Source organism: Cinclus cinclus, chromosome 2, assembly GCF_963662255.1.
Source record: "Cinclus cinclus chromosome 2, bCinCin1.1, whole genome shotgun sequence".
In the NCBI taxonomy this organism is placed as follows: domain Eukaryota; kingdom Metazoa; phylum Chordata; class Aves; order Passeriformes; family Cinclidae; genus Cinclus; species Cinclus cinclus.
The window spans coordinates 33083584-33110548 of record NC_085047.1 but is presented as its reverse complement, the minus strand read 5'-3'; the positions used below and the strand labels follow the sequence as shown (position 1 = coordinate 33110548).

The 26965-nt window shown below is 45.0% G+C and overlaps 1 protein-coding gene across 1 annotated transcript; it reads right to left on the bottom strand.

The window, feature by feature from the left end:
- Nucleotides 1–753: 753 nt before the first annotated feature.
- On the bottom strand, nucleotides 754–25744 carry USP35 (ubiquitin specific peptidase 35). The gene is made up of 12 exons (XM_062514090.1): nucleotides 25698–25744; nucleotides 20744–20750; nucleotides 16011–16707; nucleotides 14726–14861; nucleotides 10838–10967; nucleotides 9342–9443; nucleotides 7346–7504; nucleotides 6391–6584; nucleotides 6176–6269; nucleotides 4662–4768; nucleotides 2089–3304; nucleotides 754–924 (listed from the first exon to the last, which is right to left on the bottom strand). The coding sequence occupies exons 3-12, from the start codon at nucleotides 16690–16692 to the stop codon at nucleotides 754–756; spliced, it is 2991 nt and encodes a 996-aa protein (XP_062370074.1). The 5' UTR covers nucleotides 16693–16707; nucleotides 20744–20750; nucleotides 25698–25744.
- Between the last annotated feature and the right edge of the window lie 1221 nt (nucleotides 25745–26965).

Sequence of the window (26965 nt, the reverse complement as noted above, 5' to 3'; positions counted from 1 at the left end):
AACAGCTGCGTGTCTTGGCCTGCCTTGCACACTAACAGCATCCAGAGGTTGTCAGTAACACAATGGGTCTTCACTGGAGCCCAGAAACCCCAAATGGATCGGGTCAGTCTCTTGGCTGGAGGGGTTTGTGCCCCTCAGTCTCTTTTGGGTGTCTTGCAAAGCAGCATAAACCCTCTCTTGTTGACCTAACACTGCTTGTCTTATAGGCTTGCTGCCTCACAGACCAGCACTGCTACATTTTGGCATTTTTCAGACTTTTTTTTCTACCTTCAGAGTTTGTCGTGTTGGGCTCCCAGACCACATTAAAAAGAAATATAACAATTAAGCAGAGGTCACCCCAGAACCAACTCAGCGCCACAGGAAGGGCTGCAGACAAAATGTGTGTGGGACATCTCCATCCCTGGGGCACTGCTGGGTCCATCTTCTTCCCCACACTTGTCCCCATGCCTCCCCAGGCTGGTGGCATGGCTCACAGCAGGCAAGACATGGCTATGCTGAAGCAAAAGGGCACTTCTCTGAGCTGTCGGCAGCTACTCATCTCTGCATTAGCTTAGGTACATTAAGGCATGAAGACCAAGTGCATAGGAAGCAGCAAGACCCTCCAGGTGCCTCCAAATCAGCCCCTGAGACCATTTCCATTTAAATGTTTCTCAAATCCTCCTCCAAGATGCTCACTGTCATCGGGATGAGGAAGAGGAGCTTCTGTCTTTGGGTTGGCCCCATGGACACTGCCCATCTGGTTTGAGCTGTTGGCTAAAAGACAAGTCCATGGAAGGAGCCGGATCCGCCCCCGCCCGCTGCTGGGCTGCAGCCCCCAGATGAGCTGTCATCATCCTTGTCTCTGTCCAAGTCTCTCCACCACAGTGGGGATTTTGGCAAGGCAGAAATATAGGCGGCTCTGTTCCTCGCTTCTTTTTCCTGCTCCTGGGAGAAGGAAGAGGGGAAAATATAGGATATCAGGGATATCAGCAGATATAAGATCAAGGTGGGGAGGGATGCTCCCACTATCCCTGAGGAGCCAAGAGCCTGTAAGGTTCCCCCTAGGAGCTTCCTTCTAATTAAACTGGGGTGTAAAGGCCATGTGCTCTAGAGCTCAGCAGGAGGAATGCAGCAGAACTTTGCAGAGCTCTGCAGTGATCAAACCCAGCCCAACCATGTCACCTGTGGGAGAGGAGGGATCCCCCTCAAATCGCCCCACATGCAGGTCATGTCATATGAGACACTGTTGTTTAGAAAGCATTGAACTCCATTGGCTGAATTAAGTCTGTTCTAGTTTGTATGCCCAGCTCACCCATGTGCCCAGGGAAGCTATGGATACCCCATCCCTGGCAATGTTCAAGGCCAGGCTGGATGGCGCTTTGAGCAACCTGGTTTAGCGAAAAGGGTCCTTGCCCATGGCAGAGGGGTTGGAACTGGATGGTCAGTAAGTCCCTTCCAACCCAAACCATTCTATGATAAGAGAAAAAAGGGAGGAAAAAAGACTTTGCTTGCAAAATGGCTCAGGTGAACATCGAAGGTGGTAAGAAGGAACAGCTAGTTACCAGTGAGGGAAGGTGGGAAGGAGAGGAAAGGGTAGCATGTAAGGAACAAGTATTTTACAATGAAGCTGGTGAGGCACTGGCACAGATTTCCCAGAGAGGCAGTAGATGCTCCATCCCTGGAAACATTCAAGCTCAGGCCAGATGGGGCTCTGAGCATCTGGGATGAGGATGTCCCTGCTCATCCTGCAAGGGAGATGGACTAGATAGCCTTTAAAGGTCCCTTCCAATCCAAACTACTCCACCACCCTATCTTTCTCGGGCATTTCAAAGAAAACCTCAGGCTGAGCTTCCAGGAGCAGACACTAGCAAGTCAACTCCAAGCACAGCCACAAGGTGTCTTGTACCAATCTCAGCGCCCAGTTTCATCAGGAAACTATAACCTGTTTATATCTGGGTGCTAAAATCAAAAAGGGATTTGGTTTCAGGGAGTGGGTGAGTATGTGCAGGATTTTAACCACAGAACAGGATCCCACTGCTGCCTGGGTGGGTGGGAATGTGATCCATGAGCTGAACAGCCATAGGACCACACCCCACTGTGCACAGTTACCTGCAAGAAGAGAATGTTATCTTTGGAAATGGCTTCCATCAAGTCCTTGTGGAGGGAGGGTTCACCACGCAGGTGGCCAGCCTCAGCCAGAGCCTCGTGCAGCAGGCAGCTCTGCTGGCTCGGCCGCTGCCGGTAGAAGAGCACATAGGCAGTGTCTTTGGGGAAGAACGAGGTGACGTTGCTGACCGACTCGAAGGAGGAGAAGGAAACTCTGGTGTCATTGAAGAGGTACCACTGGATTTCAAGGTCCAACTGTTTGTCAGAGGCTGATTTTGGCACCCCATCCTGGGGATGCCCGTGGGGGATGGTGTCAGTGCACTCCCTGGAGTAGCAGTAGTAGTGGCCACTCTCAGAGGAAATGCCTGAATGCACCACCACACTGCAGAGGTCATACACTACAGTCATGAAGCCACTCCCTGGGACAGCACCATCCTTCCCACGCTGGCAAACCTCCTCAGTTTCCTCTGGAGCAACAAGGATGGGTAGCTTCAGCACCACAGGGATGGAGACATTGTCCAAGATCTTCTTCCTCTTCATAGTCCGTGGGTCAAAGGAAAACCGCAGCAGTGTGAGGATGAGGTAGTGTGGACCCTCTGTCAGCTCTGCCACCTTCTCGGCATCCTGCAAAGATGCACATTTCTCACAGTGGTATTTATTCTCTGCTGTCAGTCTCTCTGGGGATAGAAAATAGTTGATTAAATCTGGGACAGATCTGGAGTCTTTGGGAACACATTCCTGCTCCCCAAAAGTCAAGAGAGGGTCTTTGGGTACATCCACCCCAACATCATTGCCACATATGGGATTTGCTGCTTCTCCTGGTTCCTGCAAACCTAGTGTTTCCACCAACACTGATGGGGCCACAGGGTCACTGGCCATAGGGGCCTTCCTCTGGACCCAGGGAGAGCCCATAAGCTGGCCTGCATTTTCTGAAGGCTTAATGAACTGTGGGCCAATTTCTTCCACTGGTCGAACAGATGTGCTGCCATGCACATTCCTATCCAATGGAGGAAAAGCCAGAGACAGGTCTGTGAAGGCTTCTTCTCGGGAGGAAACATTCAGGCACTTCAAGCAGCGGATCTTTGTCATCATTTTACCCCCAAACATCTTCTCAATCAGTGTCTTGTTTAAGCAATGATGCTCTATCGCCTGAGACATCAAGCTGGATTCCTTGAGTTTCTGGTAGATCCTTTTTCCAGTTTTTTCTTCTTCATGCAATCTTTGGCAGGGGAGAAAAAGCCTGTGTTATGCATCAATACAACACCAAGAGGCAGTTTCTAAAGTAGGGCTCCTGTTCTTCACAGCAAGTGGTTAATCCCAGTTAACCTGCCTGTACCCAGGGGTCTGATGCTGTGGGAGAAAGGTGGGAAGGAGTCAGACAGGATTTGGGAACCTGAAGTCTTCATGTGCCACTGACACCACACTTCTAGAGGGATTATTGGAACACCAGAGATTTGTGATAATTGATAAAAGATTTGTGTCAATCATAAAAGTAGTGGGGTTTGTATAAACCAGAATACTTAGGTTTGAAATGAAGCATGGACATTAGACAGAGAAAAATATATATGATTAAATTATTTTGTTTAAATTCTTTTATTATGAATATTGTGTTTAGCAAATTGTATTTAATACCAGTTTGTAAAACGGGAGTTTTCCACAGCCTGAAAGATATTGCAAAATCAGATTTCTTGCCTTTGCATAATTAATTGCAGCTTGAAAGATTTTGCAATACCAAATTTCCTGTTTTAGTGTAATCAATTGCAACTTATCTGTTAAGACAAGACTTTCTAGGTCTACTGTTTCTTATTTATCAAGACTAGACGACAAACTGTCTGAAGACTACAAGGAAAACCATACTATAAAAAAGAGCTGCAAACCAAAGTTTGACAGAGCATGGAGTAGGCAGTGACACCTCACATTCCCCAGTGCTGCTTGCTCTGTCTAAATCAAATGAAGCAATTTAAATTTTGCTAAATATCAAGACTTTGTTTCTTATTTATAACAGATTTGATATTTCTAGGTTAAAAGCAAAAATCAGCATTTTACAGAGTAAGCTGAGTGGCTTGTCAGGTGAATCTCTAAGGTTGCTACAATTTTAAATTAGATATCAGGAAAAATCTCTTCACTGAAAGGGTGAAGGGTGGTCAGGCATTGGAACAGACTGACCAAGGAAGTAGTGAAATCACTGTTCCTAGAAGTGCAAAAAATGTGTATATGTGGCATTTAGGGACATGATTTAGTGGTGGACTTGGCAGTGCTGCATCTATGGTTGGACTCAATGATCATAGGGGTCTTTTCCAACCTTAATTACTCTAATTGTATTAATTCCTTGTGTCCTCAGAGCAAAGGCAGAAATTTTCAAGTTAAACTAAGTTCTGACCTTACCCCTAAAATTGTCGAAAAGGGTTTTATTAAGGAGCCTCAGACCAGTCTCACTATCCCAACCCTCCACTCTCCCAACTCCTCTGGGTCTCAGCCACATGCCCTGTTTGCCTGTGGGTCAGCACTGAACACTACACTGGGGTTTAGGGACGCCGCTGTCACCAGCCTCCAAGATCACAGCACTCATCATATACCGGTCCAGCAAATACTTGAGGTACTCTGAGCAGTCCTGCTGAGCTCCAGGGGTGAACCAGGGTGGCCAGGAAGCAGAGAGGAAGCTCTCAGGGGAGATGGCAGGTCGCTGGAAGCAACACAGAAGAAATGTGGTTAAAACCAGTGATTTTTCCTCAATTCACACGGAGGGATGGAGAGGGGAGAGGAGTGGGTTTTTGGCTGCTTCACTGGAAGCACAGTGTTCTGTGCCTGATAAGATCCCTGTTTTCTCCCTTACAAAGGCTGATCCCCAGTGCACAGGAAGACTGTCTCGACTTGCTGCAAGCCAGGATGGTAAGGATGAATTTCAGACATACACTTCTATAAATATCCATGTGTTTATAATTCATTTTTAAAATGGTTTATTGGCCTGATCCAGATAATTCTACTTAATTCAGCCTGAATTTAATTTTCTGCTCCATTTAATTTGATCAGGATCTCTCTCACCAAATCCTTTCATTAAAGAAAAAAAAAAAAGGCAAAAAAAGGCAAAAAAAAATCCACTAAACTTCCACCCAACATTCTGATAACTGCAGGCAAGTAATCTGTGTTACCAGATAATATAATTGCTGTCATTAGAAAAGAGAAGTCTAATTAACATGGGGAAAAACCCATCTTTAGCAAAGAAGTAACTTCAAGAACAACCCAAAGAAGAAAAATAACCAAAAGGAAATTAACAGGAAACTATTTAACCATCAGCTACACAACGAGCAAATATGCTTCTGTACTTGCTCATCACAGAACAGAGACACCCTAACCTGCCATCAAAAAAATGGAAAAGCCTGGATGACTTGCTACCCAGCAAGGGAAAATTCACTGACTTTCCAAAATCTTGTCTTTCTAGGGACAGAAAGTTATATTTTCAAGTGGGGAATTAGATATGATCTAGCTGTATCTCCAGGAGTCATTACATTAAATTTCACATTTGTCATGGAAATATTTACAATTAGTTTAAGGATGTCATTTTTATTTTACTTTCCCTCACATACAGAGGATTCAAAGATCTAGAATCTAAGGGGGTTTTTATAATTATCCTTTTAACAAAACCACTTTTAAAGCAATTTTCACCAATTGCTACTGCTTTGCTGGGCAGCAGCAGGACAAGCAAACTGCTCCAGTCTTCTTCCCTGCTGCACAGCAAGAAACAAAACCTTTGCTTCACACCAACAGGCTTCTCAGCTGACCACAGATGTAAACTATTACCTAATGGATTTCATTGTCAAATCCATTAGCTATTACATCAGCCCAGCCCAACATCACAAGTTAAAGACTGGCAGACTGGTGTGAACATAGCTCACTTTCATGGGTGATAGGAGTTTTTCTCCACCTCTCCCAAAATTAGCCTCCTTCCTATAAACAAAATTTGTCCCATTACAAAAACCCACCAAGATCCACAGCTCCTTATCAGCCCGTTAGAGCCGGCAGGAAGCAACTTGGAGACGAGCCTTTCCGCAGCCGACAGTCCAAACAAATAACTAGGACATGAAATAATTACCTGACTGTGCTCCAAAAATGCAAAGAGCCACTGGAGCTTTGTCATCAGGGGCTGGGAGTTGCCCTCAGTTAAATTCAACACTGAATGCCGAAAGCTGTGAAAGAAAAGCAGAGATGCAATCTGTGAGATGGAAAATCTGTGTGGGACACACAAGGCTGGAGTGACAAGCAACCCCTGGAGCCGTGCTGAACGGGAGCAAGGGAGGAAAAACTCACTCTGAAGCCATGAAGAGAGACTGTATGATGCTGTTCATGTAGCAGGTGTTTCCCAAGTTAATTAACCCAATCTTTCCCGTCTCTGATTTAGATGCCAGGCGTGGGTAGAAGCAGGCCAGCTCGTTCTTCTGGGAGGTCCAAGCATTTTGTCCCAAGAGGTGTTTAATCCGGTCTTCATTTGGAATTGGGAGAGCCTTGGAAAGAGAGATCTGTGTTACAAATCATTATTTGTCCTCACAAGGGGAAGCTGAGGGGCAGGCACCGATCTCTTCTCTCTGGTGATCAGTGACAGGTCACAAGAAACAGCATGAAGCCGAGTCAGGGGAGGTTTAGGTTGGATATTAGAAGTGTCCAGCACAGGGTGGCTGGACACTGGAACAGGTTTCCCAGGGAAGTTGTCATGGCACCAAGCCAAGAAGCATTTGGACAATGCTCTCAGGCACATGGTGTGTGCCTGGGGTTGGTTGGTGTGATTCCTGGGGTTGTCCTACACAGGGTCAGGAGTTGAACTCAATGATCCTTGGGGGTCCCTTCCAGAGTATTCTATGGTCCTATGACTGATCTTTTCCCATGAAGAATTAGTAATGGGAACTGCAAAACTCCTCTGCTAGAGGTGTTTACACAACTCCTTTTGCCTGCTCTTCACACAAACCTGCCCCCATGCACGGAAGAGTTTACCTGTTTGTATTAGTCCTTCAGAGGCATTGAGAATGTTATAGCTGAAACCTACAGGCACCATCAGGACTTCTGCAGGCCCACCATTAGAGAAGTAACTTCCTTCAACCTGCCTACACAGGGCTCAGACCCAGAATTCTAATCCCCTTTCTTCTACCACCATTTGAGGTGTAGAGGTTAGGACATCCCTACCAGTGGGACAGTCCCTCTATTCCAGGCTACCAACAAGGATGCCATTTCCATATGGAAAGCAAGTAAGACTGAGAAGGGCACAACTTACTTTAACTGCTTCTAGGACTGGTTCATAGAGGTCTGGGAATCCTGAGAAGCGGAAGAACATGCAGTGGATGAGCTCAGCCAGCTGCTCCAGGGAGCTGGTTGCAGAATTGGAGTCCTCCTTCTTCAAAGAGGCCACCAGCCTGGGGATGTGAGGGAGTAGCTGCAAAAGAAAAATTTGCCACAAAAATTACTCCACATTATTCACAGAATTTTAATACATTTAGGAGAATGAAATTCACCTGCAGGCAGAAAAGACAGTGAACAGGAGTTGACTTTGGTGCCATTCTAGACTTCATCCTTCACCCTTTGAACTCAACAGAAATTCTCTTGTTGATTTTGGCAACCTTAGAGGGTTTTGTGTTGCATGACACTTGCAGGCTTGTGCTGCTGCTTTGCTGAGCTCTAGTTGTCATTCTTTAGTCTCTCCTAAATCCCACACCTACAGTGGAAAGGATATGCTGACTGCCAAGTGCAGGGATTCAAACCTGCAAGGCAGATGGGATTGGCCTAAAAGAAATCTTGTCTGCTGTGCTCTATGTTATTTTATACGAATACACTGAACAGGAATTGGTATAGTTGCATGGGTGGCATACAGACATACAAACAGGCATACAAACAGCACATCTTTATTTTGCTTCCATCTCGAAAAAGTAAAAATGCACGAGCAGCTGCAAATGCAAAAGATCCATTGCTCATGGGCACCCTCTGCTGACCCTGCAGCTGCACACAGAATTAATAATCTATTTCCAACCCCACAGACATGATAGACCCAGGCACTTACACAACCTTTTTCATATTTATATTTTAAGTTATTTTTAGCCCAGTGTAATCCTGGAGTAAAGTATCAGGACCCCAGTCCAGCCATTTCCTGGTCCTCTCTTCCTCCCTTGGTCCTCCTCTCCTCTTTTTCTTTCCCTTCAAAATGTTGAGATTTTTACTACTTCCCTTCCAATACGAAAGATTGTTGGGGAAGCAAATCAATTGCAGCACCTTTTTATACATCAGAATTTTCAAGCTCATCATCAAGCTGTGAAGGGAACAATTCTCAAAAGCCTTCCGAATTACCAGGGCAAACACAAAGAAACATGATTTGGTTATGTTGGGGTTTGGGTTTTTTTAATAAGGGAGGAAATAGGTATAAGGGGGAGGAAATAGGTAGGCATAAGGGGGAGGAAATTCATGCTTGTGGGCTACAGATGGAAACATCAAGCCAAGAGCAACTCACAGCCTTTGGAGTGTTTCAATATTTGATGCCCAACTGAAGACAACACATTGGAATGACTATTTTTAGAAACCAAAGAGTTTCTCAAGAAATTCAGATTCCTTCAAAGTATCTTCAGCTGAAGAATGAAAAAGTATCAGTTGGAAATATTGGCTAGTTTTGCTTTTTTCCTCTCTGTTTATTCTGTGATCTTTAGGTGAAAAGCCAAATATAAGGGCTTTAATGAGAAAGTACAAAATCAAACATTAATAGGAGTAATTTTTCATCACTGCTTTTATCAGTTCAATCACTACAAGCATGCTTTTGCCTTCAGCTTCATTTTTAAATTCAGCATTCCAGGGGCAACACCAGCAGGAAGCAGCGCTGTGCCTTAGTGCCAACAGCAAAACAAACTATAAAATATCACTGTGGAAATCCAAATGTTGCCAAAAGTTGGTTTTTCTTTTAACAGTGAATTTGTGTAACGAAATGTTCTGATCCAGTCTTCTGGTCTTGCTGCACTGATGCTGTACAAACCTTTTAAAGATGACCCACCAATTAAGGAAATGGGTGCCACATGTTGGTGACAATTAAAGTCACATGAGGGACCCACTTAGGAAAAGCAAGGGCTGTTTAATAATGTATTCCCTGCCCTCCACAGTGAGGGCCCCCCAAGATGTTCTCAATGCAAAGGCTCCACCAAATGCACTCCAAAGCAAGAGTAGCAACATCTGCCACACCTTAGGTCCCCCCTCATGGGACAATGCCCTCATCCAAGTGCCAGACACAGCCTTACCAAGTGAAATGCTTCATGGGAGTGCTGGAAGCTCAGCAGCATGTACTGCAGAACAGACAAAGCCCCCTCCCTCACTATGGGGTACAGCAGCTTGGAGAAGACCTGATGGAAGAGAAAAAAAAGCAAATGAGAAGGCAGAAACCAGCAGCAGAAGAGAACAGCAGGAAACAGAGGCACTGGGCATCTACCATGGCTGCTGGTCTCTTCCTACTCCATGCTGGATATTGAAGGTAGCAGCCTGTAACTAGGTCTCCAAAGTCATCTCCTATCCAGAGCATTGGCTCAGGGCATACTTAAAAATACTGTGTGGGTTATCCTCACCCTTTCAGGCTCGTGTAATGCCTCTATGACAGTGCTGCATCTCCATATCTGCTCGTGAAAAAGCCATGCAAGCACAGCAGAATGCTAGATTTTCTAGAATGTGCCTCAATTTATTCAGATATTTGGAACTTTACCACTAACCTTTCAGAAAAAGAGATAAAAAGCAAGTATCCTTTTCAAAGGCCATATAATGATCCTTATTCTACTTTACAAAAAATACCTGTGTAACCTCTACTGCTGTCAGATCTTACTTCCAGGGTTTCCAAAAATCACATGGTTTTTTATGGGCTGTGTCCCTTTCCTATGTATTAACAATGAAAGGGAAGAAAGAGAAGCCAGAGATGCTTGGCTACTGTCCCACTGTTCAATGCACTTGAGGGATCACAAAGACAAATGCAGTTATTGATAATGTTCCAATACTGATAACTATAGAATGACAGTATCATTTAGGTGAGAAAATACCTCTAAAGACATTAAGCCCAGCTGTTAACCCAGCACTGCTAAGCCCACCATTAAACCATATCCCTAAGAACATAGTCTTAGTAGCTTCTACAGTGACTTCTGGTGGCACAGCCAGGTGTTATCCCCATTATTCGAAGGAGGGAAGAGTAGGACAGTAGGACCACAGCACAGAAAAGGTTCTGAAATTGTAACCAGTTTCACTGTTTGGTCACATATTTCAGAGAGAGCAAGTACTCACTGCTGAAAACAGGTGATGGCAGGCAGGCTTTATCTAGACTAAAAAAAGAACTAAGCCAGGGCACAGGCTTTAGAACTGACCTGTAACTGTGTAGACTATTAATATGCTCACTGATATGTATTTTGCCTGTCCCAGCCAGCAATGACCCAGGCACGGTGAAAGTAGAGCATGTCACATTCCCAAAAGCAAGTTTTACAAGAGTTTTATAGTATGGGAAAGACAGAGTTTGACTAGTTTGAAAACCCTTGGCTACATTATTTCATAACCTTTAAGATATCAGTATCTCTGAAGACCACAACCTGCAGAATCCCAGGTTGTTCTGGAGAACATCATTCCTAGCTGCAAAATCAGTATCGCTTGGGACAGCAGAATCTTTTTTTCTCTATACATCTCATCTTTTGAAAGGCAAGATGATATTTCAGGTGCATGATGGTATTTCTGTGGTTCAGATCCACATTTAAAAGAGCCAGCTGACCTTTTCTATTTTTGAAAGAGTGACTTCAATCAAGATGCTGAACTTTTTCACTGCAGCCAAACCCTTCAGCAGAGCAATGATCCACTTGTCTATGTTCTTTCCCAGAGGCCAGGACACCCAGTCAATCATCCTGAAATGAAACACAAACTCTTAAATAAATTTAAGGCACATATTGTAAAAGTCAAGCTCCATTCTGGGTCAAACCTCCTCCAAACTGATGTCCAGTCACTGGGATGAGACAGGCCCTTCACAAGGCATTTCACACGTTACTCAAAGTACAAAAGAGCCTGAAGTAGAAATACCCCAATGCCACCATCACACTGTGGTTCATCAGAGGATCACGCCCAAGTCCATCGAGTAAAGTGGGGATTTTTTCCACTAACTTCAGTCTAGACAAGTTCAAATTTTTAAAACCGGTGCAGTGCTCTATATACTACTCACATGAGTGCTTGATTGAGGTCTCTGCATTGTCACCATCAGAAAATAAATGATACTGTTTTGATCTCTGCATTTTTACCAGTAAGGAAAAAACCACTCAGTTTCATACCTTTTAGTTCTCTGTGTGGGAAACATTGATTCCCAAAACCATATTTAAAAATCTCCACCTGGAAACTCTAATAGAAGCCAGTTATTCCTGAATGTTATAGGTTAAAAATTTTCATTTCTAGTCACTCAACCAACATGTTGACAAGTTTCTGTAAGAAATAAGTTATTTACAGAAGTTTCTCATAAAACAATAACCTAAGTGATGACACACTGTTTCTGTTTAAATTTAATGTTAAACAACTGGGAAGTAAGTAAGACTTGGAATCTCCAAGTACCAAACTTTGTTGACCATTTCAATACCTTTGAGTTGAAGATACCTTCAGGCCTCAGTCCAGCTACCTTACCCAGTCAGTTCCTTTTGCTTATCAATCTGTATCTCATGCAAAACAAGAGAAGGGAAGATAGATAACTAACCACCACAAGGCAAAGAGCAGGAATTAGTGAAGTTTACAATGAACTGGAAAAATCATATGCCTAGTCAGTAAAAAAACCTTGAAAAGCACAGTATGTTGGGATGTTGAAAAATAATAAAAGTCAAGCCAAGTTGGATAATAAAGCAAAGTCCAGAGAAGCTTGCACAGACATTTGCACCAGAGAACAAGGAAAGCTGTGCAATCACTGTATGTGAAGATGCACAGCTGTCAGGCATCATCAATACAAGAGGAAGATCAAGGAGTCATAAAGAAGACCCTGAGGATTAGAAATTTACAACTGAAAGGAAATTTATTGATTCAAAAGGCATGCAAGGCAGTAGAAATGGAGGTACCATAACTCATCTGCTTGAAGACAGCCAGGCAGATACCAGGTGACTACAAGTTCCCAGTGCAACAGCAGCCACAGAAAAGACCAGCACCATCTGTAATGCAGAGGGAAAAGTGTTCTCTATAGCAAAACAATGACACCTCAGGCTGTGGTCAGGCTGCCATGATGAACATGGTGCACAAACACCACCATCTGTGCCCAAGACCAATGAACTGTGTTGAAGAAACCTATTCAGGTGGTAGGGGAAATGAAGAACACTTCCTGCAAGAAAAGCTTAAAATAACCTGGCTTGTTTAGCACAGCCATGAGAAAGCAGAAATGGGAAGGGACTTCTCTTCCTGCACATATGAAAGGAATAAACACCAGGGAGGCAAAAGATATTTCAGCTATTTCTGTTGGCATAAGATCAAATTAACTGTATGATGGCCAGAAATACAGATAGACTGGCTGATAGAAGAGAGATGTGACCCATTAAAGCAACCCAGAGGTGGAAGAACTGTGAAAGAACAGCAGCGGGAGCATTGTCTTGCTTTGAGGAGCAGAATTGAACATTCATGAAAGGGGTCTGTAATGTCAATGTTATAAAGGAGGGAGATGGATCCAGAGATTCAAAAGTCCTTTTTCTCTCTACCTTCTTTAAACAGGCATAAAATAATCTTATGTGCTTAGAGCTATAGTTTGTCAGCACTGGTGGCTAAGTTACAGTGCAGCCTGTGTTGCTACAGTAGGAAGAAATTATGTTTTAAATTCATATTGCATGATCCACAAATATTTTAGTAGTGATGACCCTAATTTCACAAAGGAGTTATTGATTTGGAATGATAAATTTTTAAAAGCCTAGACCCTTATCTCAAGAGGTAGCAAGTGCCTGCACAGCTGTGTGACAGCAGATGCCTTCTGCATCTCGACCTGGGCTCTTTGGAACAGATACATACCCAGAAAAAAAAAAAAAAAAAAAAAATCTGAGTACCTCTGACATCACAGTTAGAGTTGATCTAAAAATAGACAACCCCTGTAAAAGAGATTGCGGTGGACGCTTATGCCAGCAGGTGACAGCCTTGCTTTTTTTTACCACTACTTATTCTTTCCATGCTTGACCAGAAGCACAAATCCCATAAATATAAATACATATAAATCCAGTTTATTCCCCTGCTACTCGCAAACCCAAACTTCAGAAGACACTTCTGCATGCAATCAGTTTGTCAGGGATACTAAGCTTAAAGATCTTTAGTTTTTACATTTTCCTTTGATTTTCTAGGCAGGGAGCACACACAAATAGCCTGTGGTCACGCTGTGTTTGGGGCACCCATCTGCCATAACCATGCTGCCAAAACTTCAACATTTCTCCCATGTGATGTTAATTACATTTTGCAGGCTCTGACTAATTATTTACTCTTCTTTCTGCGTGACAAAGACTGTTTTAAGGAATGATGCAATTGATTTGCCAACCTCTGTATTTAGACACTGGCACTCCTAGAAGATTCATCATGTGGAGCTTGTAGCAGCAGGTATCCAGAAGGAGAAAAAGATGGAGAAGTGGGTTAGGAATTGAACTGACAACTTAATCTTTTGTATTGGGTTACTATGGACTCTGGGAAAACCATGAACCTTCCCTAGAAAGCCAAAGAGAAGTAACCCCTTTCTGCATATACATAAACTTCCCATCAGGAATAACATGCTTCTGTCATGTACCTTGACTGGGAGAGATACACAAATCCTGTAAGAAGAGGAAAAAAGATGCTTCCAGTAAGATCAAGTCAGAGAAGCTCCCTTGTATTAAGTGCATACACCACTGCATGTGAATATCATCTATTTAAATGAGGACCTCTAAGGAAAGCTTAGGTTAAATATAGAATCATGGAATAATTTAGGCTGGAAAATACCCTTAAGATCATTGGAGATACACCTAAGTAAGTACAGAACAAGGCACTGGAAGACAGAAGAGCTGTAAGGCTTGGACATAAGGGTGCAAAGAAGATCTGGTGATGTCAAAGAGGGCACTGGTGCTGCAAAGACCAGATCTGGCACGCCAGGTAGCATTTCACCCACTACTCTTCATCATGCTTTCCCTAGGTCTCCACTGACTTTGTCTGTCCAGCTGCAGCACACCCACCTGACAAAGGCCAAGGTGGGACCTGGAAACATTTGGGGATATCTCCCTCACATAAATCTTTAGCTGTGACTGGTGGCTTAAGAAGATGTCCTTCTAAAGGTAGATGGAGATCATAATGAAATCCTGAAAAGGAGATTTTTGGCAAGAAAAAGGCCTTAACAGCTTCAGGGGAAAAAAATAATCAAACCTCTTTGAGATAGCCTATATTGGACATCCTATAATACAACTTAATTCTAAGAAAGTAAACTAAATTAAACCAAACAAATACAATAATAGTCACAATCATAATAACAGACACTCTTTATTCTAGTTCTGTGGGATCTCAGGGCTAGAAGAAATAATACAGAAGTTTTCTTTTTCCATACACACTTCTCACCAGGCAGCATTAGCCAAGCTGCTTGGGATAAAACCACACAGAGCATTTCTCCCAACAGAGTTAAAGCTTTCCCTCCCACAGCCTCTCCTACCTGCCAATGGCCATCATCATTTGCATATCAGTAATGCTGTCATCATTGGTGAGGTTTCTTATGACACCATCCATGAGCTCCAGAGGGACAAACTGAACCACGCTGGCCAAGGCATTGGAGGGCGCTTCCTGTTCCTCTGCAAGACAGGGATGAGGCCCAGCAATGAAGATGTTAGGTGACAGGAAAACCAGACAAACCAGGTCATTTCTTGTCCTAAAAAACAAATAATTTCTGCCCACAGGAATAGAATCATAGATTTGTTTAGGTCAGAAAGGCTTTCTAAGATCAAGTCCGACCCTTAACCCAGCACTGCCAAGTCCACCACTAAACCACATACCCAAATGCCACATCATGGAGCGGATACTGACCTGTTGCCAATAAGCGGTGTAGAGTCCACTGTTGGCTGTGCCAAGAGGATAATTCCCCAAATCCCAGTGCAGCACATAATGAAGCTGAATCTTAGCAGATGGCTGTTCCCTGAAGCCATATGTAGCCCCAAGGGAGAAATAGATCAGGCACGTGCTTGGCCCAACTCAGGTACCAAATTTCCTCTGCTTGGTCTCTTTTTTCTGAATATTGCAAATAATTGCAAAAAGATGCAACCGCAATTTTGCCTGCCTGGAGATGGACTTCCTTCCAATGGATGAGGCTGTCATACTGAAAAACCCATCTCCTGTGGTCTTAGGAATAGCTAAAGCAGGAGTTCACCTTAGCCTTTCATGGCACTGGTACCTCCAAAAACCTTCTGAAACCCTCCACAATAACCTAAAGGCCTCAGAAGTTAGATAAATATTGTTCGTCTCACCTTAAGATGCAACCATCCTTCAGACAGTCAGTAAGGCTTCATACCTCTAGGTCAGTGAGAAATAACTGCTTAGCTTTATCCCTAGCCTCTGGCAGGGAGCAGGCTGTGGGACACCACCAAGTCAGCCGTAAGAGAGTGGCATTTCTAAAAGCTCTCAAGATCCACTCTAACAAGCTGCAAGAAGATGCTTTCCCTGAAGCCCAGCTGATGCTGGAAAGTGCTGACCACAAACTTGTGCTGCAAATGCTTCAATCCTTGTAACAGCTCCTGTCTGCAGACTCTCTCTGGTTTCAGGGTGATATAGTTTACCCAGCTCAGGGCCCTGGTAACTTTCAGAGATGCTTGTCTATTATCCTTCACCTGTGACTGCTTTTCTGTAGTGGATGAAAACCCTGCAGGATGTCAAACTAATTGAGCTTGACTTCATCAGAGCAAATATTTACATTCCCAGGCTTTTTTGAATTATTATTTTTTAATTACCTGTTGAAGAAATGATAGTGAACAGTTCTTTCAAAGAAGGCAGGATGGCTGAGGTCTGAGTCCTCCAGATCCTCTGCAGCAGACCACTCACTTTGTTCACCTGCTCCAAAAACTCCATGATCTCCTCTTCCCCCTCGGAGACACACTGGAACTGCCCGATACACCGGATCAGCTGCTGACAGAACAAGAGCTGGTGTTTTCCCGTGGGAATGCACTGAGGATGCTGCATTAAGAGTTTGCTGATCTTCGCACACTGCTTGGGGCTGGGCCTCTCGCAGACTTTCCGGAGCACCTCAATCCTCAATAAGCTGAAGATGCTGTTTGCTGATGGGCTCTCCAGGACAAACTGCAGTCCTAGCTGGATATAATCAAGTACATAATGGCTTCTCTTCCCCAGAGGTCCATAGCCTTCCTGGAGGAGACTCAGCAGGAAGCGGACGTTGAAGAACTCCTCAAATTCCTCTGGGTGATAGTGGCCATAGACCTCCAAGACCTCTTTCCCAATCTCTCTTTTATACTTGGTGTCCCCGGTGAGATAAAGCTTGGTGGACAGCTCCAGCATGGACCAGCACTGCTCGCTGTCCATGGGCTGCTTCGCTGCCTCAATGACGCGCCTCACGAGCCCTTGCTTCACGTTGTTGGGGTAAGAGGACATCACTACAGCTTCCAGTATCTTATCCATCTCTGCTCCCTGCTCCTAAAAGAGAGGGATGGAGCAGGAGGTTAGTTCAAGGAGGGTCTGCTGAGCTTCCAAGCCCAGGTTGGGGCAAGGGAGGTCAAAAAAGCAGAGCTATCTGGAACCACTCTGAAGAGGATAATTCCTGTGGCCTTGTCGTGTAGCACTCAGAAAAGTTTCCAGTCTGGTACTGGAAACTGAGACTAAGACTGAGACTAAAGCCCCCAAACTGAATGAATATAAAAAGATACAGAACTTCCAATTAATCACACATTTGAGCATTTTTGCCTCACAACCAACCAACTACAGACCCACAGAAGGGACGGGGACAGGGACGGGGGGGGGGGGGGACGGGGGGGGGAGGGGTGTGTGGAATTAAGGGAGCCAAGGTCTTACAATGGTGTCTGCTGCCTCAGAGGTCCTCAAGAGGCAAAGATGGTCCCGATGATTGTCTTCACATTCAGGAAGGAAACAAAAGCCCTGGGGAGCAGAGGTGGGGTTGCAGCCTCTTTGTGCAATGGCAGGGGTGTTTGTTTAACATTTACACCGTGCTGCCAGCCACTCCACCCAAGTGGTGCAGTCTTGGCTGCTCCCCAGGGACCTGCCGCATTTGTATGCGAGACCAAAGCGAGCTGGGAGAAAAACTGCAGTGTCAGGCAAAGTTTCCCATTTGTCACAGCCTGAATTCTCCAGCAATAAAGCATTAGAGAAGAGTTCAAAAAAAAAAACAAAAAAACAAGGAATTCCAAAGGAAAAGCTCAGAGTAACATTTATAACCAGGTGTTGGATGTACTACTGCACAAAAAAAAAAGAAACAAAAAAACAAAACAAACAAAAAAACAAAACCAACCAACCAAAAAACACAACAAAAAACAAACAATTATAGAGTGATAAAATCAGACAGGGTTTCTTATAACGTATTACAGGAACTAAAAAGCTCATCCACAGCAGCTCCACCCACCCACCCCCCCGACCCCCCAGCACAATGCACTGCACAAATACACGTTTGGAGTAAAGTCCCTTACAGCCTATAGCCTAAAATGAGCCACACCCGTGCATCTGACTACAACAATAATCCCCACCTTTCTGTTCCTCAACTCCCTAATCTGTGATATGAGAACAACATGCACCAATTCCTAGTGGGGCTGGTTGAAAGATCTTTCATTAGCACTTGGGAAGCATTTGAAGATTTTCAAGTGGACAGGGTTACAAAGAATATAAATGCAGATGACATGTACGGCAAGTACGGTTCCCACAGATGACATCCAGAAGAGACCTCAGCAGATGCCATCCCTGGAGTAAGCCTGTATCTGAGCTAGAGAGTATCTTGTCTCCTGATAGACAGTTGCTTGAGGGTGGAGAAGTAAAACTATGCCAGATACAAACATCAAGCTCTGACTCACAGCTGCTTGGCTGGGAAGCCTTCCCACTTCACCAAGTATCACCTCTTCCCATCATTGCTTCCCCACAATCTCACAGGATGAAAAAATAAAACCATTACTGATAACTATACATATATGTGTGTATGTATGTATGTATGACCACCTCCAATCCAGCAATGACCACAGGCTACATTGCAATGCCTCTCCAAGAACCACCTTGCCCTTTCTGGTCCCTACCTGCTGACTCATACATTCCTCTGGTCATGTGCTGGATTTAGTTTTCCCCATCAGGCATTACTACTGCCTTCCCTGCAACAAACTATAGCAGAGCTAATGCTCTCCATCACACTCTTTTCCCAGGATAGAATATATAAGCAGGACTCCTGAGGGACCAGCCTATGTTAAACCAGTGGCAAACAAGGACAAGATAAAAGGAGAAGACAAAATCCCACAGATAATGTATTTTCACCTGAAACAGAAAGCACTACAGTGTCACCAAAGGCTAAAAGTCAAGCAGAAGAGGTTTGCAGACAGTCCAAAATCATCAGGAGCATTTGTCTTTGCTGTAGCTCAGTGGTCACCTTGGCCAGACACAAACTGGCACACACCTGCAGTCAGGCTGGTACCCCTTTCACCTCCTCTCTGCAAGTCCCAGGCTGAGCCCAGACACCCTGGTCATCTGGCACATAGATAAGGGGCCAGGAAGAGACAGGAGGATCTGCAGAGCTCATTGGTTATGTCTCACTATTACTTCCCTGGAGTAATCCATGCTGAGCCTGACACAGTGATTTGGAAACACCACACAGGCAGGATGGTCAAACAATCACTGCAGTTCTTTTAGACCTGACCCCATAAATCACCACAGTCTCCTGGTGTTGGGTGCTCTTGCTGTCCCTTCTAGATGTGATGGCTTCCCACCACTGTCCCCACTATGACTGTGCTTTTAGCTACTTTAGCATCGCCAAACTTCACCCAAATTTCCCATGAAAAAAGTCTATTTTCATCTGAATTTTGAGATAAACTTGCATCTCTGAAAATCACTTGGCTCTTCCTCAGGCTGATGACAGGAAAGGATAGGAAGATGGGCTTCCTCAGTGCTGCTGCCTGGAGTGCAGCTGCTCACATCTGACACTGCATAGTTGGACAAGGCTGAAACAAACTCCTTCCAAAGTCAATAGGCAAACAAGTCCCAAAGGGCCATCTTCGTTAGCAGGAAACATCATAATGACTTACATGGACATTAAGACCTTGAAGACACACAGGGAGAATCACCTGAGCTGACTTTGTGGTGAAGGTCCATGCTCTCCTCACCAATGAAGGACTTTACAGGACAAGGCTGGGCTTTAGGCAATACAGTCCCACCTGCACCTCTCCAAACCCCTGGTGTCAGTGAGAGGGGACAAACATGCCCATGGCTCTGCATCAAGATAGACCAAACTGCTCCCTGGGTGTGGGCCAGAAAAGGCTAGGATGGAGGATGCTAGTCAGGCCATATATTACAATCTCAGAACTACATTAAAGCAACATTTAAGTGGGTTTGTAATATGCGATAATAAATATTATAGTTTTAAAATGACACTAAAAAACCATTCTACACTAAAAGATCACTCACATGTCAAAGGCTAGGATTTAACATGGCTAATTCAAGACAAGAACAGCTCCAGATGCTTTCAGAGCAATATTAGTTTAAGCATCTAATATTAACATTTTTCCCCCTGCAAGACCTCCCTGGAAAGTGAATCAGGGTTTGCAGCAGATGAGTAAAGCGATTTGTTGTCTGCAAGATCATGGTCTCATTTGTTGTAGAAATTGGAAGTGTGTCATAAATAACCCAGGGAACTGCAGGAGAGGGAAGGACAATTCATTGTCAGGCAGCTGAATGCTGCCTTGGAGATCTGGTCCCTAGGTCTCCTCTGTTTCGTACAGAAATAAAGAGACTAAATATTCAGACAATCAGGCTTCTATAATGAGTGTTCCTGAAGTAGAACAACCTTTCTGCACTTCCTCACCAGCATTAACAACACAATGAAGAGCTGGGAGGATTGGCTCATTCCTGCCTGTGAACAGAACCGAGTTCCTGGAGCACACAAGGAAGAAGTAGAAGGTCAAAGAGTTTAATAATTAAACTGAAGAGTCACATTGAGGTTCCCATCTGTTTTGTAGCTCACATAAAACAGAGAGTACACAATATGAGCTTCGCAAAGAAAAAGAAAAAATCCCATTAAATGGAAAAACTGTTCTGCTACCCCAGTGAATGACTGGCAGGAACAACACAGGCAAAATCACAGAATGAGGAGAAAAAGAACCTTGGGAGGTCTCTAGCCCAAACCCTGCCCACAGCTGAAATCAACCCCAGCTTCCCAGGGCTTTATCCATTAAGGTCTAGAAAATATTCCAGGATGGAAACCATACAACAACCATGGGCAACTTGCTCCTGTTCTAACTAGCTCATAGTGGGAAGGTTTTCCCTGTTTGCAGTTGGAAGCTCTTGTTTCAATTTATGTCTTTTTTCTCATTCACCTGCCTTGTACTCCTGCAAAAAGCCAGGATTCATCTTCTGAATAACCTCCTTGTGGGCTCTAGGGAGCTGCTATCACTCAGTCCCCAGCCTTCAACAGCTCAAGGGGTTAGTACATCCCATTTGAGTCTACTCCCAAGCATCCATTCCAAAATACTTTGCAACTGTCCTTGTTGAATTCCACAAGATTCGTGTCAGCCACAGCATGTCCTAGCCCTCCTGTACGGCAGCCCTGTTCCCAAGCATATTGACTATTCTTCAATTCTGGCCTCACTCACAAATTTGATAAAACTATTTTCATCTCCTCCTCATCATCATTCATAAAAAATATGTGAAAGGAAAGATCCTAGGATAGTTCCAGCCTCCTTCCTACCCAATTAGCAGTCCACACATCTGTCTTTGATACAGGATGGTGCAGGGCAACATCTCAAAAGCCTTACTGACATCAAAGATGCTTGCTGACCACAAGAAGGGTCCCTGCAAGGACAGACACCCAAGCATGCTCTAGAGAGGGAAAAGGAATTTAAACAAAGAGCAGCATTTGCCAGCTTAGCGTCACTTGCCAAACTGAGCAAACTAATATAAAACCCCAAAACCCAACCCTGGGATGAAAAATCACCTTTGCCTTTGCTTGGGTCTAGTCTTCATACTCTGTACTGTTTTGAGCTGTACTCTTCTGCCTATTCTTTTTCTTTAATTAGGATTCATTTCAATTGAAATCTATCCAATTACTTCTAAATCAATTCATTCCTTTATCCCTGCCAGCAGTAGATTTTCAGTAAAGTCTCCTTAGTACTTTTTCTAGAATGAAGTAGCAGCTCCCACACTCTAGGTCTTAACAAAGCTGTGAAAACATAGATGCAAAATGTACCTTACCTTTAGGGAACCATAGTAATAAATTCAGCACATTTCCTAAAACGGCATCATAGAGACTTTGACAAATACCACTAAAACGGGAAAAAATAATTCCCATCATCCAAACGTAGAGTGAGACATAAAGTGGTTTGTTTCTGACTTACAAAGAAGAAAAATATCTACTTCCCTGAACTCCCCGGAGGTCTGAAAGTACAGAAATGAGACTCACCTTTTATTGTCCTTAACTCCTGCCGAAATGGCTTCTTTTATGTCAGCCAAGACATTACTGCTATTCCTGCTGCATCCTCCAGGCAGCCAAGCAATTAGGGCTCAATCCTGCAGCATGCTGAGCTACTGCAGGATAAAAGGGAGCTCACATAGTGCCTTGCTAGAGCACAAGAAAATACTCTGTTCTCTAAAATTTCTACAACATTTGCCATGACTTGGTACACAGCTTCTTACAAGGACCAGCCCTGTTGTCACCTCTTTGGGTCAATTTGCAGAAATATCAAAGGGATTGTGTTCTAATGACCTTTTTTTTTTTAGGGAACAAATTACCAATGAATTCATAGGCAAAGAGGAATTGTATTTTGCTTCAAAGTAGATCTCTGTTCATACAGCTAAGAAGGGGAAACCACAGCCAGCACATCATTACCACATCTAATATATACTCATGTTGTTGTAGCAATATGAAAACTGAGGCACATCTAAACCACAGAATCATAGAATGGTTGGAAGGGACATTAAAATCCATCTAGATCAAAGCATTTGCTCAAGGAGATGGAATAGGTGACAGAGCCATCAGCCTCTCCAGACCTGCAAATACATTAATGGCAATGCTCCACTGTACTTCACTTTCAGCTGCTGTATGAGTTGAACTCCATAAAATGCTGTGGCAAAGCACAGCACCATGTTAATTTTTATGAGAATTAAGCAGAAAATCAGAGCTAATAACTGCAGAAAAATCCCATTAAATAGCCCTTTAGAAAGAGAAGTGAGACTCTACCCATTTGCAGTAGTAACAGGGAAAAAATGCAAGCACAGAAGCCTGGCTGAATTTTTTGCATATGATTAAAACTTGTCTTTCTAAATTCACCTTCTCTTTTCAATGAGATCACATATTCCTTGCTTCCTCTCCCAGAGTGTTTTCCAGTGGCAGATTGCACTCATGTTTGTGTGTCTCCTACTCACTAGAGTTAATTACTTTCAGTGACAAGGCTCTTCATGCTTTTCTATCCTCGGAATCAGAACTGCCCTTTAGTACAGCACTGTTGGAGATTGTCCTTCACCACAGGCAGCACATTTGGAGCAGGACATTGCCCTGCACCACAGGCAGTAGCCAAGCTGGAGCAGGAGGTTGTCCCTGCACTCTACAGGACAGTAGCTTTCAGTTGTCTCCAGAAAGCTCAGTAGCTTTCTGTTCTCTCCAGAGAGTGAAGGTTTATTTAAGGCATTTTTGCCCAACTGGACTGCTGGCATTTTGCATAGCTTTGCTGTACATCAGGAGCTCCACCTTGGGAACAATGAGTTCCTCTCTTATGGCCACACTCTTTTAAGGTCTCAAAAAAGGAACCAACCAGAAGATATCTATTTGCAATCAGCCTAAATTTATCATATAGTAGTCCCTACCTTCTTTAAAATTTCTTGATACTTTAGATCCACAGATCACTGCGGACCTTTTTCCTTTTTTTCTGCAGTACCACATCGTTCTGTTTTTCTCTAAAACATCATAAATATATTTGACCACATCTTACAATTCTGTCAGCCCTCTCCAAGTGGCAACAGTGCCAGGCAGGCTGCCCTATCTCAATCCACCTATCTTACCTACCCTACAGTGCTTTCTTATTTCTCTAGTGCTTCTTCTTTGATCCCTTTGATGCACACAGGTCCCTGAGTTTCTTCTCTTCCTCTGTTTTTTGCTCTTGGGCACCCAGTCATCAAATTTTTACAAAGGCTTTAGCTGGATGTCAAAGCAATCACTGCACTACTAAATAAAGCCTAAGGCTCTAGCATTTCATCCTCTCTTTCTCCAGACTCCTCTTCCCAGCTTCATTCCTCCCCTTCAGTCAACAGCCACAAACTCATCTCTAGTACCTACTGATATCCCTTCTAAATAAAGCATCTCAAAACCATCACTAGCATATCATCAACCATCCTGGTACAGATACAGAAGTCAAGACATAAGGAATTAAGTTCCTCTGTCCCTTGAAAACCAGCAGGAGAGAAAGGCACGTGAGGCAAGGCTTGTTCTAACCACCAGACCAGCAGTGACAAACCACTGGCTCTGTGGCTGAGCCCAGCACCAACTCCAGACAAAAATAACCCACTTCAGCTGCTTTTGATTTCTCTGAATTTATTTGGCATTGGATGCCCAAAAACTCTGTCCTGCCTGCAGTAGGTAAGTTTTCCCCAGTTTTCTTCCTCATATCCTCTAGTTGAAGGTATCTTCCTTTTCTTTCCCCAAGACTTCTGCTTTCCTGCTTAGCTAGAACTCTCAGCCTGGGCTATGACACCCTACTTCCATAAGGCTTTATACTGGGAGTGCCCAGATCATGCACTGACCTTCAGGCCATCGTCCTTTCCACCACTGTCCCTGGAGTCTGTAAATACATCTACTCCAGAAAGCTGGTTGTTTTCCTGAAGGTATTTATAGCATTTAAATCACTATTCCTTCTTCAGGTTTCTGTCTGCTTTTGTCTCTGTATAGAAATTAAAACCCTGGATATAACCCAAGAGAAAAACCACATCCTGTTCACCAAAGCATACCAGACTGAGGGCAGATACTGCCAACGCTGCCTGGGATTCATCAGACACTGCTTCACTGTTTGGAGACAGATCTCGAACTTTCGTAGTGCCTTCAGGAAAGGAAAAATGGGGTATAATGCCCATTTGAGACCTCAGTTTCCTTCCAGTCCCCAGTGTATTTGGCTTTGCATTAGCCAATTCAGAAAGCAGGAATGAAGAAGTGAGACCATGGCAAACTTTATAGACTCCATCACAAAGGTGCCCAAAGCATTTTGAGACCCCTCCTCAGGTGAAAGCTCAGTTGCATCCGTTCAGTCTAGGTAGGGCATGCTGTTGAAATTTCTCTGCCACCAGATGCAGCATGGCATAGCTGAACTCCCAAAGTGCTGTGAAAACCTCATAGCAGAGCAAGTATTCCAACATCTCCTTTTATTCTTCAGTAACACCTGCAAAATTCAAACCAGGGCAGAGCTAATCTGAAACTGGATTAGATCTCAGATAATCTGAACTTGACCCTCACTTTCAGAGTCTTTGCCTCCCTATGGGATGGGAACATCCCCAGGTGTTTCTCTCCCTGGAGAAAACCTGAATCTGTCTTGGCCAGGTTTTTTATAACAAGATGCTGCCTTATAAACAGGTTTGCAAAGCCCTGCAGGCACTGGGGGAATGTGCACACCCCCACTTTACAATCTTGCTCATGTATTTCTCCCTCCAAGCATTCACCTGTAGCCTGATTCCCAAAAGCCCAAATACTTAAGCACCCCTCCTCCACCATTCTCTTCTGCACCCTGGCCACAGAGCATTCCTCTGGGACTCTCAAACACCTGAGCCTGTCTCCCAAACTCCTCCCTCTAAGCATCCCTTTCTTGTGCATCCTTCCTGCACCTCAGCCTTTTGAGTAGCTCTCACTCCAACCATCTCTCATGCATATTTCCCTCCGGGCCCTCTGCTATATTCCAACCCCAGAGCATCCCTCTGAGTATCTCTCCCAAGCACCCTTACCCTTATCCTGAGTATCCCTCCCTCAGAGCATCCCAGTTCCTAAGAACTCCAACTCTATCATGACCCTCAAGCAGCCCTTCCAGCTCCTTCCTGCAACCCGATCCCTGGAAATCCTTCTGTATCCTGACTGCCAAGCATTCTTGCCTTTGGGCACCCCTCCTGCACCACTTCCCTTGAGCAGCCTATCTGCATCCTTCACCCAGAGCATCCCTCATTCCATACATCCCTCCAGCATCCCAACCCCCCAAGCACTCCTTTCCCTGACGACCCCTACTGGATCTCTTCCCCTGAGCACCCTTCCTATATGCTTCTCACTAAGTATTCCTCCTGAATCCTTCACCCCGAGCAGTCATCACCCCGAGCACTCCTACACTCACCCCGAGTATCCCTCCAGGACTCGTTTTCACGACTACTCCCTTCTGCACCCCTTCCCCTGAGCACCTCTCCTACACCACCCCGAGTATTCCTCCTGAACCCCTCACCACACGCACACCTCCCATAACTCTCACCAGAGTATCCCTCCTGCATCTCTCACGCCGAGCGTTCCTCCTGCAGCCCTCACGCATCTCTTTCCCCGACTACTCCTCCTGCATCCCTTCCCCTGAGCATCCCTCCTACATCCCGAGCCCAGACCTCTGCTACCGCACCACTTCCCCAGCATCCGACCCCTCCTTCCCTGCGATCACCCCAACCCCTGAGTGCCCCGCGTTACCTCCGGCCGGGGCCGGGATGCGGCGTGGCCGGCTGCGAGCCGCAGTCCCGGGGCAGCACTGGGCAGGGCCGAGGGCGGCGGCGAAACTACATCTCCCAGCGGGCCGGGCCGAGCCGGGCCGTGCCGGGAGCGCCGCGCCCCCCGCTTCCTCCGCCTCCCTTCGCCTCCCGGCCAGCGGCGGAGCTCGGCGGCTGGAGGGGGCGCAGGTGGGTCCCCGGCGGGGCTGGGGGGGATCCGCCCGGCTGGGGACACCGCCAGCGGAATTCCCCGAGGGAGGGAGAAACTGAGGCACGGGGAGGAAGCGGGGACCGGCAGCCGCGCAGGTGGTCCGCTGTGGGATGCGGGAAGGACGGGTGAACCCCTTCTGAAGGGGAATCTGGGGTTATTTTTTTAGCCTTTTAAGCTAATTCAGTAGTGTGAGTGCTTGGCTGTATAGGGAGGAGCAGTACCTACGATTGTCCGTAACACGGTCGGGTTCAGCGCCACTCTGCAAACTTTGCACATTCCCCTGCCCCCTTACAGTGAAACATCTCTGAAATTCAAGTGTTCACAGCGAATCCAAGCCCTGTATGCCCACACCCGGGACATGCAGCTCGCTAGGTCTAGCTGGGCGATGGGCGTGATATATGCCCTCCAGAGCGGTTAATTCTGGGTGGTACCTGCCTCGTTACCGTGATTTGAGAGTGTTTTTTGCTGTGGTGCAGCAGCATCCGTGCTGGGAATTAGCCGCCCTCGAATTGCAGGAATGCTCTGAAAGCAATGGTGTCAGTGGGAGATGAGGTGGAAACTGGATTATTGAACCACCCCGTGCGTCCATCAAGCAGGTGGTGGGCTACCACGTGTGCCGTGAAGTTGTTCAGGGACAAAATAAAGTGGTCCATGAAGGAAATAAAGAGTATCTGAAAGATACTTCAGGCATGCCAAGTGATTCTTAAAGGGGTGCTGGGGCGGGACATTGAAAATCAGTAAAAATTTCTGCCAGGCATTAAATGGGTATATTGGACTGTACAAAGGGTTTCATCAGCTTGGAAGGAAGAGTGATGCTCCCACTGCCCTGAGACCCTA

What these genes read in the sequence shown, in the direction of transcription:
- USP35 (XM_062514090.1), bottom strand. Translation starts at nt 16,692, where the DNA reads ATGGATAAGATACTGGAAGCTGTAGTGATGTCCTCTTACCCCAACAAC. An exon ending in TCTCTCTTCATGGCTTCAGA is followed by an intron (nt 6,270 to 6,390) that starts GTGAGTTTTTCC and finishes TTTCTTTCACAG; the next exon opens with CTTTCGGCATTCAGTGTTGA. An exon ending in ATAACATTCTCTTCTTGCAG is followed by an intron (nt 925 to 2,088) that starts GTAACTGTGCAC and finishes TCCTTCTCCCAG; the next exon opens with GAGCAGGAAAAAGAAGCGAG.